This window comes from Oenanthe melanoleuca, chromosome 6 (assembly GCF_029582105.1).
Source record: "Oenanthe melanoleuca isolate GR-GAL-2019-014 chromosome 6, OMel1.0, whole genome shotgun sequence".
Taxonomy (NCBI): Eukaryota; Metazoa; Chordata; class Aves; order Passeriformes; family Muscicapidae; genus Oenanthe; species Oenanthe melanoleuca.
The window spans coordinates 28,308,972-28,327,610 of NC_079340.1; the positions used below are offsets into that span (position 1 = coordinate 28,308,972).

At 40.9% G+C, this 18,639-nt stretch overlaps 1 protein-coding gene across 1 annotated transcript; it reads left to right on the forward strand.

Annotated features, from left to right (window-relative positions):
- Positions 1–334: 334 nt before the first annotated feature.
- Positions 335–16,027, forward strand: LOC130254940 (pancreatic lipase-related protein 2-like). Its single transcript, XM_056495078.1, has 14 exons — positions 335–409; positions 4,106–4,204; positions 6,597–6,645; positions 7,438–7,592; positions 8,556–8,681; positions 10,103–10,237; positions 11,869–11,977; positions 12,578–12,694; positions 12,774–12,896; positions 13,718–13,836; positions 14,541–14,670; positions 14,863–14,974; positions 15,224–15,391; positions 15,875–16,027. Exons 2-14 carry the CDS (start codon positions 4,202–4,204, stop codon positions 15,936–15,938), a joined length of 1,410 nt encoding a protein of 469 aa, XP_056351053.1. The 5' UTR covers positions 335–409; positions 4,106–4,201; the 3' UTR covers positions 15,939–16,027.
- The last annotated feature ends 2,612 nt before the right edge of the window (positions 16,028–18,639 follow it).

Here is an 18,639-nt window from a genome sequence, read left to right on the forward strand (position 1 = left end):
AACTCCCCACAGTGAAGGTCAGTATTTACCTGTAACAGGAGCTCACAGTAACCGGGTAACTCAGGAGAGCATTCTGGGCTGGCTGGGATGAATCTCACACACAAAACCCCTCTGGGGGGGCTCAAACAGCTTTTCTTCAAACTGACAAAACTTCAGGAGGGGAAAACATTGATGAATTGTGTACAATGAGAGACAAGAAAAGGCAACATCTGTTATAGCACATGGAGGGGATCATTCTTACCAAGGCTCTCACTCACCCACTCCAAGCCTATAATTAGACACCATGTGGGCAGGTCTGCACCTACTGTGGGACTGATTCCAAGAGAAAAAGGCCAGCAGAGACCAGGATTTGACAGGGAGCTGGCTGAGCAGAGCCTGCAGAGCACCAACCCCTCCTGCACTCAGAGTGGTAAGTGCTGAGAAACTGCTGGGGTCTGGGGAAGAGTGTCTGTACAAGCTGCAGCTCGGGAATCCAAGGACTCCTTAGCTTAAAAATAGCCAGGCTGAATGTCATGGTGTGAGTGACCATGAAAATGCAAACAGCAGCACTCAGAAGGGACCCTGGGCAGCAGCTATGAGGCTTGAAACTTTTCAATTCCAGGAAATCCCAGTAGGGGATGAGAATTTCTGGGCTGTGACAATGCAGTGCAGCAAGGAAAACAGGGTGGGTTCAGTAGGCTAAGGTAATTTGAGGCTGAACATATCCCTGTTTTTAAAGGAAGAACAAAATGACAGTATTTGCAGGTGGTATCTGGACTTCTTTCATTTTTAAGGGAAAATGTATTAAAACAACAGCAGAAATTTAAAAGGAGGATAAAACAGGCTACATATTTAAGCATTATTAGGAGCACTGAAAATTTAAAGGGAGAAGGGAAATGGGGAAGAATTATAGAGCTGTTTTGTGGAAGAATGTGAAAATGAGGCTTTTTTTGGTACAGTACTGAGCTCTTGAACTAGTCATCCACAAGGGCTACTCTGCACTTCAGAAATGGCAAAAGGCCAGCAGTGTTGGTCTTGGAGCTGAGTAAGTTTCAAAGCAGCCTAACCATGGGGGTGAACAGTGGAGGTCACAGGGAAGACAGACAAGTGGCCAGGTGGTGGCTGCAAGTCAGCTGAAGGCTCCCTGGTCACTCAGAATTGGCACAGCCACTTCCCAAAACTGAATCACTTTTGTGGTTGGTTTGTTTTGGTCTTTTTGGGATGCTTGTAAATCAGATTAAATGATCATAATTGTCTCTGTAAACTTGAATGTATGAATACCACGTAAGGTCAAGGTGAGAACCCTGTTATTTAGGAAATCTGAGCAAATACTGCACAGGAAGAAGCCAAAGACTTGTAATTAAATTTGTTTTCTTCACTGTTATCCTACAGTTTCTGTAGGTTGTTGACCAGTTCTGAGCAACTGACCCAAACACCTTAAAAGCCTAAATCTTACTGCACTCTCCAACATAGCTACAAATCATTTATTGGATCTGTTCCCACACTAAATGCCTCAAGAAAATAATTTGCATCACTATTCTGAGTCATTCAGGTCAATGTCCTAGTCCAGAGTTTCAGATTCAGTTTAAGAGGTCAATTGGCACTCAGAAAATTCTACTGCCCAGGCCAGACAATGTGTGCGAGCCCTGCCTTGCCATGGTCACTGCTTTGCATTGGGTGGTTTGGATTAGGAAATTTGCAAAAGGTTCTGCACATCTTTGCTCTGCTACAAAATTTGTTTCTCTAATAATAAATTCGTGGGTGCCAGAGCTTTTTAATTAAGGCCAGTTTCCTCCTGCAGAACTTCACTGTGCCTAAAATCTGGTGAGCAAGCAGGAAAGGAGGCTGACCACTGCCAAGATGATTTTTATTTGTTATTTTATTTGTATTGAAGCAGTGTAAAAGAGCCTTCATCCAGATTGGGACCCTGCACTGGGCTGCTCATGGGGAGGAGCTGGAGATGAGATTAAGTCTTTAACAATTAAGCCAATTACTCTGCTACCTGAGTTATCACACCACAACACCAGTTTTGAGTATTTGATAGATATCTGATAGTCTGCTCAAGTGCTGTGCCTGAGCCACTGCTTGTGGGCTGTGCCTAGGAAAAATGGTGTTTGTGTGCTTGTAAAGAGTAGGCTGAACAACAAAATTACATTCCAATAAACAATTAAAAATCATATTGTACTTTCAGGTATGCATGTATATAATAAAAGATAAATTATCATGATCCCCATTATGAGGCCTAAAGATACTATTGTAATTTCTTTTCATTTTCTTTCTGTTACCATTTCAAGTAATGTTCAATACTTGGGTGTAGTTCTCTAAATGCCTCACACTCAAAGCCATGCAAGAATTTGCTGAGAGAACAAGAAATTTAACCTAAAATTCCTATACCCAAAGCTTATATGTTAAACTCTGGATGGGTTCTCCTCCCTTGTATTGATTTACAATTTTAACTGAGCGTTGAGCCAAACTGCTGAAAATTAAGTAAGACTTAAATAAAACGTGGAAACTTCATAAATATTCTCTGCTTAAGGACAGTGCCAGGGTAGGGAATACAGGAAGTATGGTTGGAGTGGTAAGAAAAGAAAAAATTGGAAAAAAAAAAGTAAAAAAAAAAAATATATATAAATTAAAAGAAAAAAATCACACATCAGAAAGACCTGAAAGAAGGTAGAGAGTAGAGAACTTAAACTTCAGTATTGAAGGGAACAAAGTAAACAAGAAAATTAGAAAGTAGTATTCTCTCAAATGTATATATTCTGAAACAAAGAATAACTAAAGTTCCTTGGCACTTCAAAAGTCACTACTAATACATTAGCAAGACTTTAAAGGTTTTTTCAGTTACAGCTTCCTCAAATGTTCATCTCAGTTCTGCAAACATGATATGCAGTGACAGCATTTAATTCCCCAAACACCAAAAAACAATCTTACATCCAAAAGCTGTACTTTGTTTTATACCTTTTAGCCTAGATTTCAGTATTTTTTCAGTCTGAGCTCATGTCCAGCAATACCAGTGATGAAAGCCAAAATCTTCATCAGTGATGATCCAGCATGAGCAGTCAGTAAAAAAAAACCCTGAAGCTAAAAAGCTAAAAAACATAATCCCACCTTGATCATGGTAAGATATGTGATATGATAATGATAGGATATATGATAAGATGTTATCTGTTATGACATGAAGGTTCACAGTAGTAAGAACTGCATTTATAAATCCAGGAGCTGCCTTCTAGTTCTTCCAACTAAAGCATGAAATGCAGTAATTACTCAATTTTTAATCTACTTAATCCATGCATTTAATTTTAATCTACTTAGCTGTTGTAGTACTGCATGTATATAATTTTACTTTCTTAATCAAAATATCAAGTGAAAGAGATCTTCCTAAAATCCAAGTATCATGGGACTTAAAATGTTGATCTTATAAGACTGTCAGTCAGTTAGTTTGTCATGTCATGTAACTGAATTCAATCACACAACTTAATCTTTTAACAGTTTTTCACAATTTTTCTTTCATGAGTGAGTGGAGAAACTCCCCTGAGGAGAATTTCTTTATTCTGCCTCAGGCTGATATTGGACTGAAATTTCACAGGTCTGAAATTCCTCAGGTCATTCATCCTAGTTTTTTATCTAATATCATATACATTTTCTTCAAATTATATATCTGAACTTTTCTTACAAAACAATAACTTCCAAAAAATTGCCAATACTTTTTTTGATAGTTTCTTTTTTTTAATGAATCTCAGCTATGAGTTACTGAAGCCCAGTGATTTTTGAATTTCCAGTTCCAACAGCTATTCTACATCAGATCTAAAATTATTGCCTGAACATAGAATCACTGTGAATTCTGCTTTTTCCATGATGTGAATTTCACCTGGTTTTGGTAAAGATAGAAAAAAAAAATCTGCTCTATTTTCTTAATTCTTTCATGTATCAAATATTTTTCCTTAATTCCAATGCACATAAATTTTACATGTTGACATTGTTATTTTCCCTGTGAAATCTGTGCAACTTTATTAATTCCCAGTTATGAATGTTGCCCTTTTTTGCCCTAGTTTTCTTCTAATTTCTTCCATTTTAACAAGTTACCCATAGGTTTTTAATTTCTTTTCTATTACTTTTTTCCCAGAACAAAGCTCTCCAATTTTCATTAAAGAAAACAAGCAGCCATTTTTGTGTCCTGGTGCTGCTCATCAGAAAAAGAGATAACAAGAGTTATAAGAGAATGGTGAGTAAATTCTAAAAATGTTGTTTAAAATGCTAAAAAAATCTCTTTATGGCAGTGAAATTATTGGGTTAAAATGCTGATAGTGAGGACTGCTGAGATTTGCTCCTTGCTTCTCTGTGTGCCTTTGTGTGCATGTCCTAAGGAAGGTGTGTGGGTACATGTGTGGGACTTAAAAACACACTGCAGACAGTCATTACACAGACTTTCTCATATCTCCCCAGCCCTCCACTGTGGCCCATGAGTCACTGGTTGAGCAATGGTGTCCTGAAGGTGACTTGATGTCCTGTTGTGAGGAGCAGCCACTGCTCCAGTGTAGCTTTTATGTATTAGGATGGCAGTTTGGGAGTATTTTCCCCTTTTTTTTTTTTTTTTTTTTTTTTTCTTTGTTGGCTGAACACTAATTTAAGAATATTTAGTGCAGGTTTTGCATGTTTCCTGTGCATTGAGGTGTTACCTGAGCACTGAGCCAGCAGCACTGGGTAGGCTGAGATCACAAACCAGTCCTTCCAGTTCCTCTTGTTCAGCACTACGCCTCCAAAATGCCCAGTGAAGGAATTTTCAAATTGCCTGCTGCCTGAACTCTTTTTACATAGTTTTTTTAGCCTCTTTGCAATCTTTTTGTCATCCACATACGCTGATACAGAAAGGCTTCCCACTTACAAATTGTCTTCTACCCAAACTACAGCTCTCTTAATTACAGAATGTATCAACATTCCACAAATGATAAAATTTCTGCTCCTCCTTTTGTTTCCCTAAATTAATTAATTAATTAATGTTAATTTCTATTTTCAAAGGAAGATCTTTTGAAGGAAATTACTGATCACTTTTATTTGGCAGCCATCTCCTACATCCCCCTAAATCATTCCTTGCCTTTCGTATTTTAGGTCTGGATAGCAATTCTGCTCTCCTTGCTGCTGTAGTGTTCCTGTCCATGTCCTGGGTGTGAGGGCTGTCCATTAAATATTGAGAAATCCCACGGAGCTCTCCAGTTCATGTGATGAGCCTCAGCAGCTGGGATTTTCCTGCACTGCCATCAGGCTCTCATCAGGGTGATGGGCACCTGGACAGACATTCCAGCTGAATGGAGCTGCTCCTTTTGGCAAACTGTTGGCACCTCTCTGTTCCTGCCCCTCACCAGCTGCTTAGAGTAACTCCTGATCCTTTTCTCTCCTGTTTTACTGCCAGACTCCCTCTCTGCTTCCCACTCTCGTTGAGCAGATAGTTTTCCTCTCTGGTAACTACATCAATGGATAAATTAGGCTTAGGATCAGAACTGTTTTTCTAAGGAAATTTCATGATTCCTCTCTGCTCTGCACTTTTTAGCTCCTGCTCACTGCTGAGATATCCATCCTCACTCCTCTGCCCTAGCACACAAACAAAACAAGCTATTACCAAACAGGGACTGCAGAGTTTATTAGAGTGCTCTGACCTATCCCGTTTGGCTTTGTTAGGAAACCATGTCATTACAGCCAAGTAATCCCACTTCCATCAAAAACAAGCACAGGGGTGGATCAACACGTGTCACACAAGCTTCCAGGACAAATTCTGTAAAATTCCTAATTGTTTATCTTTGTTTCTGAAACCATTTTGTAGTGTCAAGGACCTTTGGAATCTTGTGTTTCTGGCTTTCTCACATCTGGAAATATATCCCTTGGAGAGTGCTATGCACATAGTGAGGTTATAACTACTGAATTTACCACTTTTCTTAATATTTCTAATGAGCTATCCCAGTGGCTACATGTGGCAATTAAAATCTTTGGTTTAAAAGAAAAGCAGTATGTTGGAAATGGGAGGTGGATGCCATAGGAGACACCTAAAAGAAGAGGAAATTGGAGAACAGTTGAATGAGGCAAACAAGAGGGAAGGAGGTGAGATTAATGGAAGTCCTGCCCTGGGAAAGACCAGTAAGGAAAGTGTAGAGGAAAAGAACCTGATCCAAATTTTTCTTGCAGTGAGGGGCCTAAGCTGCCAGGTGTGCAGACTTCAACAAGTTTATCTGCACCACTGTGCTTTTTGTACCACACCTGTCACCTGTCCCATCACAGCTGGAAAAAAAATCAGGATCTGCTTGACTCCATCATCAATGCATGCAGCACTGTCTGTGCAAGAAATGCAGTGAGCAGCAAAACTGAGTAGTGGGGAAGGATCCCTTCCCACATCCTGCTGGGAACACTCCCCAGGCAGCCCAGGATGCTACTGGCTGTGGGCACATTGTTTTATGGTCATTTGGTGTCTGCCAGGACCCCCAGGCCTCCTAGGAGGGTCCCCTCTGTGCACAGACCAGGTTATTCCTCTTCAGGTGCAGTTTGCATTTCTCTTTGTGTTACACTCTTTTTAAAAGGACAAGACACTCGAAATAAAAAGCTTAACCTGTGTATTCAATTTGCTTTAGGTGGCTGGAATGTGGATTGTTGCATTTTATCTCCTTGGCAGAGTAGCAGGTGAGAAATTGTATCTTTAAACACTGCCACTAGAAAGTGAATTCAGATGAAGTGGTACATAGCAGATGATGACTGTTATTTTCCTTTAAATTGAAATTGTAGTATGATTTGTGGGTCATTGTAGGGCAATGCCTATTACAGGGCATGGAACTAATGCTAAAAGGCTCTGCTCTGTTTAAAATTTATTTTTAAGAGCACAAGAGACATAACTCTGTGCTGAAAATCCACAGAGAAATTCAGAGTCCTGTGTCCTACCTCTATCAAGGCAATGCAAGATCTCTCTTTACATTGGTGCTCTATTCAAAGAACTGACCAGCAAAAGGGTGCTCAACACACCAGTGCTAAAACACAGAAGTTGAGTGTGAGCATTCTATTTGATATAGAAAAAACTACTATATTGAAGGAAATATTAATATCATTCTTTGTGCAATGTTACCTTCATTCCCATGACAGACACACAATGCTTTGGAATATAAGGTATGCAGGAGCAATTCTAACTAGCATTTCTTACTAGGCTGTTTTTTAAAAATGAACAGAACTAATCCTTTACAAGCCTAGAAAGTGGTGTCAAAACACTGTGTGGGCCTTGGCTTATCCTGCTTTACTTGGTTTATACTTGTGCTCCCAATTCAGGCAGTAAACATAAAGGACACATAAATGATTTTCAAAATTAATTTCAAAATCAATCATAAAATTAAATCCTTAGGTTTTTGCTCTTGAAACTGCTTTAGTCTCAAACACATCATCAAGCAAGAGAATCATACATATAAACAAGTTGTTTTTCTACTCTAGGTAAAGAAGTTTGCTACCCCAGGCTTGGCTGTTTTACAGATGACCCACCCTGGTCTGGGGTACCAGGGAGGCTTCTGACAGGTTTGCCTGATCCTCCAGAAGAGATGAACATCAGCTTCTCTCTCTACACCAGGGAAACAGGAAATAACTCACAGGTGACATTTATTTTTAACATCAAAAGCTGACTGAACATAAAAATGTTTGTTAACTTGCTACAAAGTCTGAGTCAGCCACCATGGGCAAGCAAGTCAGAATCAGAAGACAGTTTGAAGGAACTCTGATGAATATACTTTGGGCTAAAACACAAAAAAGGTGTTATGAATGAGCTGTAGGGCACAAGAAGTTTCCTGCTATTTTCCTGAAGGTTTGGGATATAGGTTATGGCAAACTACCTTTTGCCTGTATTTCAGTCTCTGAGGAAGGCTGAAGCACACAGGATACAGCAGCAGGTTGCTCAGCACTTCTGTTGTTGATAAAATAAACCAAGATACAGCTTCCAGTACTTCCCATTAAACTTCACCATATCTATGATCTAGGACACAGCCCTTCCACACCCAAACTCCAAACAGCCCCTGTGATTGTCTGGGAACAATACAGACATAGAGCATTCTCAAGGAAAAATAGATAATCAAGTAGCTTGCAGCAATGTGTGATCAGCTTCACCCCTGCTGCCTGCAGTCCTAGCATGAAGCTCCTCCAGCCTTTCTGGGGTGGCTAAGGAGAAAAGCAGGCTGCAGCTTAGAAACAGGACAGACACTGAAGCCAAAGGTCAGGCCAGAAAGGAACAAGCTGGAGCAGGAATTGTGGAGCTGGAGAAACTCATCACCTCAGGCCAAGAGATACCCTGTGACCATGTGGTATTTTTACATTGCTTCATATTCTGCAAAGGGGGTTCTGCATGCAGAATGGGTGGGAGCAGCAGAAACCACAAGGGCACAATTTCTGTGGAAACCATAGTGGAACTGAGAAAGATGAGATTTTTTGTCCCTGAGTTCTAAAACCCACAGACTCTGTCCTGTCAGAGTCCCTTCAGTCCTGAGGGTATGACCTAACTTTATTTAAGTGTTCAAAAGTAGGAACAGATAAAACCATTTTTTTTTTGTTTTCTTACCCTATAGGTGATCTCAGCAATAAACTCCTCGACCATCCCAAAGTCACATTTTTCCTCAAGCAGGAAAACCTCCTTCATCATTCATGGATTTGGCAGCACTGGAAAAACAGGCTGGGTGGTGGAAATGTGCTTGGTATGAGACAGCATCCTCTGGCTCCATCAGCTCTGTTGGTATCCTTTAGGCACTAATGCCCACAGTGCATTTTGCAGTTCATTAGGCAGCAGAAGTTACAAACCAAGAATCAAATGTCACACACACCAAAGTGCTCCCACTCAGAAGATGCAGCACAGCCAAGGTCCCTTGGTCCTCCCTGACATGGTTTTTCTCTAGTTTCCATTCACAAACTCTGCAGATCAGATCAAATCAATGAGTGAAAGCTGTCCCCAGCCCCTACACCCAGGGTTAGACACCAATTCTCTCTGCTCCCAGGGGCAGCAGCTGAGCCTTCTCCACTCCAGGGGCCCTCCTGACTTGGAAAGATCAAATTTCAGTCTATAAATACTACCCTGGTTCACTGCTGATCAGTTCTTAGAGACAAAAAAAACCAACCCAAACAACAAAACACAAACAAACAAACATAAGAACACCACCAAACTTTTTTCGGTTTTTTTGATTACAGAGTTCAGTGGGAAAAAAATTTCAAATCTGAAATGTGGAAGCTCCCACAAAACCAGCAGTGTACCTGAGCAGACAGGCAAGATCTGCTCTACTTGCTGCTGCTTCTGGCAGGGAAAGGGCCAAGCTGGGAAAAGACACCACTGGATACTAAGTCTCAGATCAGCAGCACTACTTCTGTTCATAAATCTATGAAAACTTTTAATCTGAAATATTAAATTTCCTTTTTTTTTTTTTTTTTTTTAATTTGGAAAGAAACAACAGTTCTTTCTGGCTCTCTACACTACAAACTTATGGTCCCCACAGGAGAGGAGTGAGGATTCATTACTGTTTCACTGCTGTTTTCCTTGTCATTCATCTTTAGCTGTTTTTTCATGGATTCATTTCTGCTACCACTCCTTGTTTGTTCTAACCTTAAGTGAGCCTTACTCACAGAAACTGTAACTGCAGACTAACACATGATTCTTCCACTGGGAAAATCCCTATCTGCAGGACTGTGCAGACCAATGCTTTCTTTGCTGAATTAGAATCTTTCTTCTCCCCTCCAAATTTTTTTAAGTCTGACATGGATTTCACTGTTTTAAACACAACTGGTAAATGAGACTACTTCTTATACAATTCAGTTAAACCACCAACATCCCTCAAAGAAAGTCACAATACTACCAAGAATCTACTGTGCACTTGTGTGGCATTTCAGAAGTATTTCAAATACAGAAATGGTATATAAAGCAAAATAGTTTTATTACAGTTTTCATAATTGATATTTTTTGAGGAATGCTTGTTATATTCTGTCTTGTAAGAAGATGTGTTTCAGAGTGATATAGGCTAGAGTGAAGAGTCCCATTTAATAAAGAATTAAAAACTTCATTATTATGTTACATTTTAATCCTTATTCCAGTTTATGTTGAATCTCTGATTGGTTTTTTTGTCTCGTTCAGCTGTTACTGGAAGTGGAAAACCTCAACTGCATTGCTGTGGATTGGAAAGAGGGAGCAAAAGGCACCTACGTGAGTGCAGTGAACAACATCCGTGTGCTGGGGGCTGAGGTCGCTTATTTCATCACAGCTCTGCAGGTAAAGGAGCCTCCTCTGGCACTGAGCCTTGGGGCTGAGCCTTGTCCAGGATGGTCAGGGTCAGGGTCAGGGTCAGGGTCAGGGCTGTGCAGTGGAGATCCAGCTAATTATACTAATTATCAGCCCTGTGAGGACCTCTCCCAGCCAGAAAAGACACAAATGAAGCTGAGGCTGAGATGTGCCTGTTAATTAGAGACCAGTAGATGGCAACATCTCCATATGGTGATACAGACAAGCAGCATTCCACGGAAATGAGGCATTCCAGGAGATTCCCAGCGTTACACACCCGTGCCAGAAGTGCATTCATACCTCAGCTTAGCACCACCAATCCAGCAGTAGCTGCCTTGCTCGATAATTCCGTGTTTTCTGTCCAGCTGTCTCCTGGCTGTGAGCCCCTGCTCCCAAAGGTGGCTGCTCACACACACACAGTGCAGAGTTTGTGCAGCTGCATTTCCCACTGATTCCAGAAAAACTCACGAGCACTTGGAGCAGCTGGAAATCAGAACCTTGCCTGGCACTGGACTTAACCCTGACCAGGAGTTGTTCATCTTAAATGGCAGCAAAAAGAAGTTCATAGCCCATGAGACAAAGTGCAAACCGTGCAAGAACCTGAGGCTCAAGGAACATTTAACCTAGCTCTGCTGGGGTACAATCTACTATTCCTTCCTAGGGAAACCATGTGTAGCCTCACACATTTGGCTTCTAGATCTTTCTCCTCCATGTATAAATATCAGGTCATTTGAAGATGTGTTCAATTTCTTATTTACTGTTACTGCATCAGGTGCAGTCTACAAAATGCATAAATGATGCTTAGACTTCCTTTTCTTCTCCCTAATTAAAAATTTTCTGGAGTTTGTCAGAAATATTCAGCTGCATAGTAAAGGGAGCACTGCAGTAAAATGTTTTCAGAGATATCTGCCATCTAAATTAAAGGCAGACAGGGCCATTCTCCAGATCTGCTTTAGTTTTAGTACACACATTACTAAACTTAATGTAAAAAACTCAAGCAACTAGCAACCTTGTTGGTTTTGGTTGTTACAAAACCCAGTGAATGTGTCTCCTCTGCCTCCCTTTCCACCTTCAATGCAAGTGCAATATCTCAGTAGTGCAGACCTTGTACAGGTGAGACCTGGCACAGGAAAGAATGGATGTCACCCCACCTGAGCCTGGCAGTGAAAATCTTATTCATTATATGATCACATATCCTAAATAGACAGGGAGAATAGATATGTGACAAAAAAAAAAAAAAAAAAAAAAAAGGGCTGCAAAGTAGAATAAATAAATAAAAAAGTAAGATCATTTTTATGGAAGATGATGTTAGGCATTGATCCAAATGGGAAAGATGCTCCATATGTTGTCACTCAGGATAATGGAATATAGCAAGTATACGCCAACACTACAAGAGTGAACCCTACATCACTATGCATGTAAAATTCCAGATGGGATCATTTTTCTGTCAATTCTTAGTACAATTTAAGCAGCAATTAACTCCAGGAACTCCCCTCTGTTTGCCAGGCAGAAAGTCTGCCTAGATGTTCCCAGAGGCCCATAATGTCAGCCCTTCTCTTTGCTTGTTATTCAAAGCCTGTGTTCTTATCTCCTACCACCACCACCACCACTTTAATGATCAGAAAATGTTCGGGTACTCCCCTTACGAAATCCATTTAATTGGCCACAGTCTGGGAGCTCACACCGCGGGAGAGGCGGGACGGAGGATCCGAGGCATCCGGAGGATCACAGGTAGGCTGCTCACCCAGGGCTGAGCTAACAGGGTGTGTTTGAGGGAGAAAAACTTGCTGCACACTGCTCTGTAGACTGGAATTAAATCATTGGCAGTGCTGGAGGTACCTGTCATGAGAGCAGATGCAATTTATGCTTCTCAGAAGCAGGGTGATTATTACATCTTCTTTCTCTGTTTAGGTGAAATGTTCTTTAGTGGAAGGACAAGCTTAGCTAACATGTTTTTAACATTACCAGCATTTACTGGGGTGCATCGAGCCCCACACAAAGACAGAGCAACAGGAATCCTTAGTTTTCCTTATTTACAGGTTCAGAGTCCAATAATAAGTCCATGGTTAATAGATGCCTCTTGCCTAGTGATATAATGTGCCATTATATAATCTACTGAAAAAATATTATACTTCTCTTGGAATAAGTTTTCAGAAAGGTTCACCAAACCTTAGTATTTGCATATTTTTTAGAGTACAGCTTGGAATTCACATCATTATTGGACTTGCCTTTTGCAAAACTAAATATCTGATTCCATGAGTTGGCAAAAGATATATCAACATGTGCAACACTTCTCTCTCCCTCAACCAAAAAATGTGGGTGGTTTTTTAGGTTTAGACCCTGCTGGGCCCTATTTTGAAGGGACTCCTCCCGAGGTGAGACTGGACCCTACAGATGCAAACTTTGTTGATGTTATACACAGCAATGCTGCTCACTTTCCTGCAGCAGGTGAGTGCAGCTGTGCCAGTGGGTGCCTGCAGGATGGGCATGGCCCCAAGGCACTGACCCCTTCCCATGCCTCTCCCAGGGTTTGGGATGTACAACACCACTGGGCACCTGGACTTTTACCCAAATGGAGGAACTGTGATGCCTGGATGCGCTGATTTAATTCCAGAGATGAAACAAAGTGATTTTGAAGCCATCATTGCAGGTAAGCATCCAATTCCAACATGCATAGTATTTTGGTTTTGTTCAGTTCTGAAACATGAACTGTGCTGTTAGGGAGAAAACCCAAATACAAAATTGCTTTTTGCCTTGTTACTCCTAAGTTAAAAAGAAAGTAAGAAGCAACAAAGGCTGGAACAGAACAGAGCTCCACAGAGAACTCTGCAGGGAAAGGAAGTGTCATACATGGCTAAGCTTTGCTTCTGCAATTTGAAATTTGATTCAAACCCCAAAAATGCAGGAAGCCTGCAGGTCCAACGACCCCAGCAGGAGATTTTCAGGCTGAGAAAAGCCAAATCAGCAGCATGACAGCACCACCTCTGGTTTCTTGCAGATGCTCTAAAGGGCATCCCACACTTCTAAGGCATGAATTAGGTAAAAGTGTTTCCAGGAGCTGTGCATGCCTCACCTCTGAACCTGAGACTTCTCTCTTTTCAGAGATTTTGGACACTTTGGTGGGTGCTCCTGCTTTGTTAAGCCCTTAAACTCTAATGAATGTTATGTTGCTGTGATATCTCATGTATATGTATATATATGCATATATTAATGTCTTCTTAAAAGGCACTATTACATCACAGCAGACCAATGCAGCTCAGTTAATTCTTAGGATAATGGTACACCATACTTCAGCCAAAACACAACAAACCACCAATTTCTCCTGAACTAGAAATTCAGACTAAAATTCCAGGCCCATGCTGCTGTTCTGCTCTGTGCCTGAGCTGTTTCTATGCTAAGACAAGTGCAACTCTTGCAGAGGATAACAGGAGGTCGTTCCACCAAAGCTCATAAACTTTTTTTTTCCAACAGATGCTACACTCTTTGGGGGGTGCCACCACTCACGCAGCCACGAGTTTTATTTTGCAAGTATCCTCTATCCCACTGGGTACCTCGCATATCCCTGTGACTCCTATGAAGAGTTTAAGAAAGTAAGTGTTTCAGGGAAGGGGTGAGGTGTAAAGAAAACATTCCAGGGCTCTGGAGCAGATACCATTTGGATGCTGATGGATGGGGTCCCATGGTGTGGCTGGGTAGGAGGAGCACAGCACACAGCAGTTCAGCTGTTCCACTCTGGAAAAGGGATCCTGAGGCATAAATGATGTCACCAAAATAGTGGGGACAAAAATAAAAAGCTCGTGGAGCTCTTATCCCAAATCCCTATGCAAAGGGAACATAGGTTAGATAGATCTATCCTACTAATTCCTACATTTAGAGCCTCCAGAATCCTTGACTGCTCTCTGATTTACATTGGGCACTGATTAGAGCACCTAAATACATGCACTTATGAATGATGCTCCTTTCATTTTCCCCAATTTGTGAGTGCAGACAAGTTCCTCTTGACTAGGAGGTCAAAGCTGGCCTATATTTTGCACTAGAATCTAACTGAAAAATATTTGAACTAATAAGTTTCAGGCTGTTACCATACACAGGCATCAAATCTGCTCATTCTGCACCTTCCTGAGTGCAGGAGCCATTATCTAAAACAAGTTTATCAGGTTTTGGTGTTAAGTTATGAAAACACACAGTACTACTACAGCTTTGCAAGATCAGAACAGCATCTGGAGCCTTAATTTCATAAGGGCTAGCATGAAAAATAATATTCCTGATCAACTGATGCTTTTTTTTCCCCTAGGGAGCCTGTTTCCCATGTCCACAGGAGGGATGCCCAATGATGGGGCATTATGCTGACAGATTCCCAGAAAAATTGAAGAGGGTAAACCAAAAGTATTTTTTAAATACAGCAGCAGATGAGCCTTTTGCTAGTAAGTGGAGAAGGTTTGTTACAGTTGTTCACAAGTTTGAAAAGTGCCTTGATGTGATTTACAGCCATGCACCTGTGCTGCTTCTATAAATGATGCTAATGGCTCTGACAGAAAATGCTACATTACTTGTTTAATGTGGCATTCAAGGTTACCAGTGATAATCTGGATTTATTTTTATTTTTATTTATGCAGCTTGGAGACAAAAAGTATTTATCAAATTGTCTGGTGTAAAGAAAACAAGGGGAGACATAAACCTGGTTTACTATGACACACAGGGGAACTCAAAAGAATATGAAGTTGCCAGGTAAGTTAAATTAATATTTTTCTACAGCATTTAATGCTGATAACATTAATCTACACACTTTCCACATATTTAAGCAGTGTGAACACTCATACTGCATTTTCCTGGTCCAGTGCCCTGTGCTCTTTGCAAAGAACAGCAAAAATGCAAATTTCCATTGTAAAAAGAGGGGAAACCTGACAATATATAGAGAATGTGATTTATTGCAGTGATCTCTGAACTGTTAATGATGCTGTTTTTCCCTTTTCACAGTGGAGACCTCTCTCAAGATGATGTTTACACACAGTACCTTGATGTTGAAATCAACCCTAAAAATACTACAAAAATTGAATTTCTCTGGAATAAAGCCATATTCTCTCTGCTCTGGGCTAGGCTGGGAGCAGAAAGAGTCAATATAATACATGGAGCAGATGGACATAGGTAAGTGCAACCCATTTAGAGGTCAGAAGGCAAGTGGAAAAACCCTGAGGGAAAAGATGGAGAAATGGTCTTAAATTGGACAGATGGTTTGTAATCAGCAATGTGAATTTCAATAAGGAAAAGGCAAGGCATTGCACCTTGGACAGAAAAAAAATAAAATAAAAAATCAGATGTTTGACTATAACTGTCTGGAAAAGAATACAGCAATGCTTAATTTGAAATGTTTAGCTTTTCCACAGTGAAACAATTACAAACCAAGATAAAGCATATTAAACCTCAGATTTTACAGCTGCTCCCCAAAGAAGGAAATTCACCTTTTTACTGTTAATAGCAGATGCTAATAGTCTTTGCAGCAGGATTTAAGGAAGCTTCAGTGGGATTATGGGCTGGACTAACAACCCTCAAGGTGGCAGCTGACACCTTTTCATTTTTCACTGGGCAAAAAGAGATAAATCTTGATTCAAGCATTTTTCTTCTTCCCAGGTCAACTTTTTGTGGCCGTGGAACTGTGGCATATGGAGATCCCCAGTTACTCAGACCTTGCTAGAGGTCCCCAAGGTCTGTGCATGGCAGCTGAGCAAACCCTCAGCCAAGCGCATGGAAATCTTGGCACAAAGCACCATTAAAGCAAATTTAAAAAACAGAAATATTGCTCCCTCTGGTTTTTTTCTTTTTTCCAGTTCTTTGCAAAGACACATGTCAATGCTTTTTTGTGTTTGAGCCACGTTTATTGTGCTTGTAACTATGGAGCAACCAGAAACCACACATGTTAAATCCATTTAAAACACTGCACAGCCTCACTCTACCTGTTCCTCCAGGCAAGAACTGAGTCCCACCACACTGATAGGTTGAAAATCTGGGATTATCAAACACTCTCAAGGAAGCAAGTGTCCTCAGAACACCCTGCAGGTGTGGAACACCTCCTTTCTGTGCTGCTGCTGAGTTTTCCAGCCCCTCACAAGACACTCTGGGATGAGGCAGCAGCAGCACAAGGTCAGGTTTTTCCTGCAGCAGGTGAGCACAGCCCTCTGTGCCTGCAGCTGCTTGGAAAATGCAGGTAAGGCAAACCTCAAGTGCTCCTACTTTGGAAGGAACTAAACCCTGAATCCCAGCTCCTGGATACTGTTTAGTTTCAAACACAAACATTTGTAGTGGCCACTGACAATCCTGAATGGAAACTATGAGTAACCAGGCTTTACAAAACCTGGGACTGACCTTTTCACATTAAAAATGACAATACTGCTCTGCAAAGCATGGCATGAGTGACCCTCCTGCAGCTCTAACAGACCAAGGAAGTGCATATTTTTTCAAGGATAAAACCCAAACTCTGAGTTAAAGAAGAGGAAGGAAGAGTTAATTATTTATTTACTCCCATTTCCCCATTTGATAAATGACGTGCAAGCACTTGGCCAGATAAACTTTAAACTTCTAAGAAATAGGGGTAGAAATACCATGAGAACACATTTATGAGTACAGACTTCTAAATGAATTAAAAAAAAAAAACAAAAAAACAAAACAAAAAAAAAACCAACCCTGTTATATCCTTGACTAAACACAAGTGTGTATAAAATTAAAAGCATATATAAACACAAGTCTGAGGTTCAGCCAGAGAGACCTGCAAGTCTCCTGGGGAATTAACACATAGCAAGGAAAACATGAACAATGCTGGGAAGCTCCACAGTGTCCCAAGAGACAGCCACAGCATCCTGCAACACCAGAAATCCAGTCCTCTCCTCTGCCTGCTTGCTGTTCCAGACTCCACCTTCTTCAGGATTGGAGAAACATAGCTGTGCCTAAATTTATCACTTTCTTTTTAAATCAAAACCCATCCCTCTTCCAAAGCCCCCAGCTGTGAGGCCACAAGGACCAGAGCATCTCCTCCAGGCACAGAGCAGCCTGCATCCATCCCAGCCTTCCCAAAGGAGAAGCAAGCAGCTGAAATCCACCTGACCATGGCCTAAGGAATTGTCCATTTATTCTGTCTGACCTGTATTATTACAGTATTGAATAAGAGCAGCAGACTAATAGATAAAATCCTAACTCAAATTTTTTCCACCAGCTCTTAAATTACAAGGGAAAAACTGTTCAAAAACTTATTTTAAGCAAGTGTTAAATCTTGTCAGTGCACTGGGGCATGTACTGATTCCACTGATACAAACCTATTTACAAACCAAAATCCCATTTCTACTAAAGACAGGAGCACTGAGCTCTAAATCATTATCAAAGGTGGTATCTTAATAAAAATAAACCTTAGCTGTTTAAAGAAATAAACTCCATGAGCACCAATGACAGCAGTGGAACACCTGGTTTCCATTTGGTCATTCCCAGAGGTGGAGGTCAGGGAACATCAGCTCTGCAAACATGAAAGGCCATAAAGCACAGCCAAGCTGACTCTGAGGGGAGTCAGCTCAGGTCTCATTTCTTCCTGAGTTCACTTAGAGCCTTCTCCCAGAGACAGACAGGTCCAAGGGGTTGCCAGGCTCAGCCTTGTGCATTTGCACAGGCTGCTTGTCACCTTTTAGTTGATGTTTCTACTAGAACAATCTACAGAGCTTTGTAGCATTCCAGCCATATTCTGGGGGAATTCTGTATATTATTTTTATATATTTCCAGTGTTTTTGCTCTCAGTTCATCACTCAGAACTTCTCAAAGCTTGGGTTCCATGGGTGGTATAGAAAGGATCCCAGGGGTTACACAGCTGTTGCCCTACATCCACTTATTTCAGCAAGAAAATTAAAAGGTTGCCAGGAGAAGGTCAGGCTCTTTCACTATGAAAAGAATATATCAAGCCCACCAAGAATTTTCCAAAAGGGATAAGCCTTCATCAAAAACTCAGAAAACACAGGAGCATTTCACATCTGAAGTCACTTGATACAGGGCAAGGAATGGGACTTAAAAATTATGTGGTTCCCTACTAACTCCCCCAGTAGGTTTCCTACACCTCAGCTATACAGCACCAAAAAAAAAAGCCTTCCCAGCCAAGACAAGACACACAGATCCATATAATTCTCTTTCATGGGCCACTCTTGATGAGTTGTTGCCTGGGAATTACCAACCTCTGGAGCTCCAATCCTATTTGGGATCCAGCTCACCAATTTAAAAATCTATGCCCATGGATTTTGGAGCTAATCAGAGAAACCAACACTTAAAGTTATTTTCCAGCTTATCTATAAACCATAACCTGAAACAAATATTCCTATCTTTCTAGGAACATTTCCAAGGATAAAGCAGACTATAAAAAATGCATG

Excerpts from the sequence above, each read along its gene's own strand:
- LOC130254940 (XM_056495078.1), top strand. Across the intron at positions 11,978-12,577 it reads AGGCATCCGGAGGATCACAG|GTTTAGACCCTGCTGGGCCC; the intron begins GTAGGCTGCTCA and ends GTGGTTTTTTAG. Across the intron at positions 12,897-13,717 it reads TTTTGAAGCCATCATTGCAG|ATGCTACACTCTTTGGGGGG; the intron begins GTAAGCATCCAA and ends TTTTTCCAACAG.